Here is a 6,000-nt window from a genome sequence, read left to right as displayed (position 1 = left end):
TGTTATTTTTCTTTTGTAGATGGGAAAAGAAACTTGATAAATGTTATACACTTTAGTGGAGGTGCCAGAATTTAAAACTAGGACTGCTTAACCCAAAATGATTGTTGCTTCCACTACAGCATGTCTCACCTCCTCCTTTGTGTTCCCAGGTTACAGTCTCTCACGTTGACCTGCAGGTCCTCCGTGCTTCACTAGCAATTACAAACTGTACCACACCATTTTATACTACGTATATATACTCTTTTGTATTTTCTATTGTTTCCTCTGTAGTCTTCTCATACAGGGCAGTTATTCACTGAATCTCTGCCTGTTTATCCGACTCCAAATTTGGGCATCTTTTCTTACCTTATAAAAAGAATACCGGGAAAAATAAAAGTAAAAGGTTACCAAATACAAAGAATTTTGATTGTGTTAGTCTTGACTGTATACCGTAAAAAAAAGTCCCTTTCAAAATAAGTTTAACTCTGCGTGGTCTTCCAGGGGCTTTTTTAGCGACCCCCGCAAAATCAGTGCCTAAAAAACAAAGAGATTTGGCATTTGTGATTACTGATCACTTCCCCACCCAAGAACATCAAACAACGGCAAGATGCTGGAAATCGCACCTACAGCACAGACTTCCTAACAAGGAAAGCTAGAAGATAACACACTCCCTCCCAAGCTCGTGCGCGACCCTGCCTTCCCCCTCCCAGCTTCAGCTGGATGGAACATTCCGTGCGAAAGCTTTGACAGAGCGCACACTCGGAGTCACGTGGAGCAGGAGCGTACTCGCGGCCGCCTTGCGGGATGACGCTAGCTAGGGTTGCCAAGGGGCGGGGCAAGGCGCCGCGGAAAGGGCGGGGAGAAGGAAGCCGTGGAGGCGGGGCGGGCAGAGTGGAGGGGCGGGCGGAGAGGGGCGCGCGGGAGGGGAGGGCCCAGCGTATTATGGGATGCGGCGGTGGAATGGCGCTGGGCGCGTGATTTTGAACAAACCCGGGTCTGTGTCTTGGAGGCGCCGGCGCCGCCGCGGCTGCGGGGAGCCCAGAGATCGCGGCGTGAGAAGGAGGCGGCGGCGCCGCCGGCTTTGGTGAGTGTCAGCCCCCGGGGTGGGGGCCTCTGGGCAGGCGGGCGGGAAAGGGGGCGCCGCGGGTGGTGGCGCGGGCGGAGGGCGCCGGACCGCCCCCTCCGGGAGCCCGGGCTAGTGGGTAGTGGCGGAGAGCGGGAACCTGCAGTCTGGGGGACGCCGCGCCGCATCCCTGGGCCGCAGGGGGAGGGAGGATCCTCCGGGCTCGGCCCCTTCCCGCCGGCACTCGGGAGGGCGGCTGTCACCCAGCGGGGCCGGCGCTCTGCCGGCAGCCCGCCCTTCCCGGCGGTCTGGAGGAAGGGCTCCCGCGGCTGTTGACACGCACACTGCGCGGTCCGAGGAGCCCCCGTGTCGGCCCCGGGTTTCTGGGAATCGGTTTTGCTGCTGTGTCATTTTGTACCAGCTCCTCCTTTCCCTACTGCTCGCCGCCCCGTTCTTCCTATGCCCCTTTGTATGGTGTCTTCTTCGTGTATGTCCGTTTTCCTCGCGAAGCCCACCAGTCAAATGTCACAATGTTCCCGAGGTGCACGGGGGAAGGGAGCGGGCCAAGACTTAGCTTGGCCAACCAACGGTAAACACCAAGCAGAGTGGGGGTGAACAGGGCTGGCCGTGGGGAAATAAAGTTTAAAGATAAAGAAATTGGGAAGACTTGATACTCTCAGAGTCTAGCAGGCTGCATATAGAAACGGCGACTGGGCTGGGTGATAGTACTTGTTTAAGCCTGAAGCTACCGACTTTTATATGGAGTTGTCATTCAAGCAAGGTAAGGAAATTAAATGCCTTTTTTCAACTTCTGCCTTTCTCTTTTTAAACTAACTTTTAAAAAAGGCGGTAGAGTGGCTCTGTTCGAAACCTTGAAATTCAATTTGCTCATTTCAGACAGGTCTTTTAGAGCTTATGCTGTAGTTGAATGGTAGGTATAGAATTCAGCTTTTCAATGGGTGGTTATCAAATCTGAAATTAACAAAGGTAGTCAACTTAGTTTTTTTTTTTTAAATTCTGTTCCCATCAGAAGCCTTGCAGCTTATGTTTTCCTGATATTTCTTTGATGATTAAAATTTGCGTATATTCTCTTTTAGTTATTTATTAAACTGCATGATGAGAGGAGCTGGTGGAGCTGGGTGGGTAACTCTAGGGTCTTGCTCTGAAGCAAGCTGCTTATTTTCACAGTATCAAATAAACATATCAGCGGCAGATTTTTTTTTTAATTTGGTGACTTAGATTCTAAAAGCATTTGGCAAAGAATTTTAACTTAGAGGTATATTTTCTGTATTTTAGAAATTGTTCACTTATGAATAGGTTCAGTACATTTTAAACCTAGTGGCACTTTGACGTCTTAAACCAATGACAAACGAACTGGAAGTCACAGTGTTTATGGACAGAAATGATCAGACGAAATTAAGTGGAAAATAGTTGAGAAATTTATTTGAAAACTAGACCTTTTGACTACAGTATCTGCGTGAGAATCAATGCCTGTAACTTACAAATGTATCAGAGAGGTCGGACGTGCAGTTGGAAGTAGCCCATTCTGTCAAAAGTAGTGCTGACGGTGGAGGAAAATGTCAGAGCTGGTGAATGGCATTAAAGGTCTTGATCCTGTTTTTAGTGTCTGAGAGGGACACAGTGAATAAAAGGCATTCCGTCAACTCTCTCAAGTTGCTTTCCTGAAAATGAGAGAGTTTGGGCTCTTTATTGCCCTTCTGCCCCCTTCCGCATGTTTTTTGCTCTTCAAAACAAAAAAGTGCCGGACTTGGGGCCCCGCAGGTAGCACGACTTGCTTTCGCGTTGCTACCGGGCCCGCCGGAGCACCATCTTTCGTGGCAGGGTGAAAGGTCTCAGCGTGGACTGTGTGTGCATTAGTATCTCCCTGAGCATTTGAAGGTTGGCGGGGCCGGCGGGAGGTTTCCCCGGATATGTGGGTGTGCGCCTCTCCGGAGGGGAGGGCCGGGGAGGGGAGGAGGAGGAAGGGGGAGGTTACTGGCGGCGGCGGCGGCGGCGGCCCGGGCTCCGGCTGTCGGGGAAGCTGCTGAGCTGTGATGGTGATGACGAGGTGAAAATGGCGGATCTTTCGAAATACAATCCCGGCCCCTGACATACCAGAGGCGGCGGCCGCGGCGGCGTCGCCACCCGGGCTCCCTCCTTGGCCCCCGGGATCCCTGTAGCGCTCCAGTTCGTGCAGACTGGGGAAGGAAGCGGCTGGCCGGAGCTACCGTGCACAGGCAAAACAAGCACCGCCCGGGCTCGGAATTGCCCGGGACCTTCTGGAGTCCCCACCTCGGAGCCGGAGGGAGGAGACAGCGGCAGCCGCCGGAGGTAGAGGAGAAGGGGATACCCGAGGGCTGCTCTGTTTTGAGCTCTCTTTATTTGGGGGAGGGGGTGGGTGGGAGAAGAATTGCGTCGTGGGTCAGGGAATGACTAGTTCAGAGGGCAAAGAATCAGTAGCCTCATAATGACATCAACATTATTCTTTGAGTGTTAAGAGGGCTTGAGTTTGCTCTTACACCTAAGGCTGCTGCTGAGGCCTAGATGAACCGCTAGCAGTTATCATGATTACCTGATTTAATATTTAAAATATCCACTCTGGCGGGTGTTGGTTTGATGATGTTCAGCAGTTTATGGGGTTGTATGTTTCTTTAGGGAGGCAGAGCATTGACATTTTATTCTGCATTTAAGCTCTGTGTCTTAGATCATAGTCTGTGACTTGTTGGGGTGTGGATGTTCACATTTTTTGAGCATATGGACCAGTTTTGTAATCATTAAAACTGTTGTCGTTTTCTTTTATGGCTCTGTCATCTATAGAGGACCCCTTGGGCCCTGCCATTTGGCAAATAACAATTGAGATACTGTCAGTCATATTTGATATCCATGTTTTTCCCTGCCTCTCATCCATTTCATGAATTCAGAGAGTAAAGTTATGGAAAATTTCACAGTAGATTTTATGATCCAAGTGAAGTGCAGCTCTGGGCGCTCTATTTTTGTTCACAAGTTTTACCTTCATTGTTAAGAAGGAAGTTGTGATGGCTTGATGCTCGCACTTGATACGAGTCAAATTTTAAGTTGGTTAAAGATAAATTGAGACCTCTGTTTTATTTTACATACTTGACTTGTTAGCCCTTTGTTTAAAGAGCTGGAGAATTGGCTTGATTGACTCTGTGACAGCCATTGTCTAATTTTGTTAGGTTACCTAAAGATTCATGTATGTTTTAGATTGTGCTGCAGATCCCCAACAGTAGTGTTACTGAAAAGTTACATGTGAATCAAATTTTTGTACATTAATTTGGGGCCCTCTGTTTTTTTCCAGCTTTTGTAGTGGAAGGTTGGGTCACTGGAAGGTTGAATATATGAGTGAACAGAGAGGTGAATGTTTAAGAAATGGCCCCTGGTCATGTTTATGATAGCAGTGATTTTCCTTATCCAAGTTTCCTACAAAGAGATGATGTCATAGTATGTCATACAATATTATTCACTGAGTGTTTTATTCAGAGAGGAAATATTTGTGTGTATAGCTTGGACATTTGAGTGTCCGAATTCATTCACTAGAAGAATAAGAGACCAAAAAAAATTTTTACGGGAAATAACTGAGAGGTACTCAGAGGTTTTAGTTAATGAATTTTCTAAATCATTTTTTTTCCTGATATTCTCGTTTTATCCAGTAGGAATTTGGTTGTTTTTGTTGTTGTTGTTTTTTCTTATAATGTTTATGTTGCAGTTATTTGGGCCATGCCAACCAAGCTGCTAAGTTAATACTAAAACTAAGAATTTTTAAAATAATTAAAATAAAGAGGGAGATTTAATGCTTTTTCACTGGCTTTTTTTTTTTTTTTTAAATCACCGAGTGCTATTGTCTTTTTGTGATTCCTTGTGATTGTCTTTCAAGACCAGCTTTTAGATTATTGTGGTTAAAACAATTAATAATTAGAAGTGTGTTAGAAAGAAATGAAGAGTTATGCCAGTGGAGGTAGTCGGTCGTCTGTTTTGGTGGAGAGGAGCATTACAGATTCCTGTTACTTTTTTCAAATATTACTATTGGGTATCTATTATGTGTCACATACTATGCTAGGGATGGGCGATACCTCAGTATCTTTGCCTCAGGAAACTTTCACTTTAGGAATTGGAGATAAAGTTGCTAGGTTGGGTAGGACCTTAATACAGAAGGCCTTGAGACTTACAGAAAATTTTTGAGTAGGAGAGTGACAGCCTCAGAGATGCACTTGAGGGAGATAAGTCTTGTAGCTTTTTCTGTAGGAGGTATTGCAGGTGAGAGGAGATAAAGGTCAAAATACGTAGTTGGCTCTGAGCTTTGGAGATTTGGAAACTCTTGGTTACAGTGGGAAGGAGACATTGTGAAGGTATAATCTGCATGATATATGACAGATTAAAAGTTCTATGGAGAGGGAATTCCCTGTGGTGGTCCAGTGGTAGGGACTCCATGCTGTCACTGTCCAGCGCCCAGGTTCAATCCCTGGTCAGGGAACTGAGATGCCATGTGGAGCTGCCAATAAATAAATAAATTAAGTAAGTAAGTAAGTAAGTAAATAAAATTTTTAAAAAAGGGAGAAATCAGGAGAAGCTAATTTAGATAGAAAAAGAAGAGAAGAATTTTCATTTGAGCTTTACTGTACCGCATAACTGTCTTCCCAGTAACCCTGCAAGTAAACTAGGGCTTAGGGCTTCCCTGGTGGCGCAGTGGTTGAGAGTCCCCCTACCGATGCAGGGGACACAGGTTCGTGCCCTGGTCCGGGCGGATCCCACATGCTGCGGAGCGGCTGGGCCCGTGAGCCATGGCCACTGAGCCTGCGCGTCCGGAGCCTGTGCTCCGCAATGGGAGAGGCCACAACAGTGAGAGGCCCATGTACTGCAAAAAAAAAAAAACCCAAAAAACTAGGGCTTAGAGAGATTATTGCTTAGGGTTACATGATAAGCAACTAGGAGAGTCAAGA

At 46.9% G+C, this 6,000-nt stretch overlaps 1 protein-coding gene across 7 annotated transcripts in view; it reads left to right on the top strand.

Annotated features, from left to right (window-relative positions):
• Positions 1-918: 918 nt before the first annotated feature.
• Positions 919-6,000, top strand: part of LIN54 (lin-54 DREAM MuvB core complex component) — a 76,191-nt gene continuing 71,109 nt past the window's right edge. For 2 of the 7 annotated variants that reach the window (XM_027087528.1, XM_027087524.1), the window contains exon 1: positions 1,418-1,823. In XM_027087528.1, the coding sequence (XP_026943329.1) occupies positions 1,802-1,823 (22 nt within the window). In that variant the 5' untranslated portion in view covers positions 1,418-1,801. Of the gene's footprint in view, positions 1,064-1,409; positions 1,824-3,081; positions 3,374-6,000 lie in introns of those variants that run through there. The other 5 variants (XM_027087525.1, XM_027087529.1, XM_027087527.1 and 2 more) reach the window with 5 other exon arrangements.

This window comes from Aethalodelphis obliquidens, unplaced genomic scaffold (genome assembly GCF_003676395.1).
Source record: "Aethalodelphis obliquidens isolate GAN/ISIS:26980383/991018 unplaced genomic scaffold, ASM367639v1 scaffold59, whole genome shotgun sequence".
Classification (NCBI taxonomy): Eukaryota; Metazoa; Chordata; class Mammalia; order Artiodactyla; family Delphinidae; genus Aethalodelphis; species Aethalodelphis obliquidens.
This window is presented reverse-complemented; position numbering and strand designations above follow the sequence as displayed.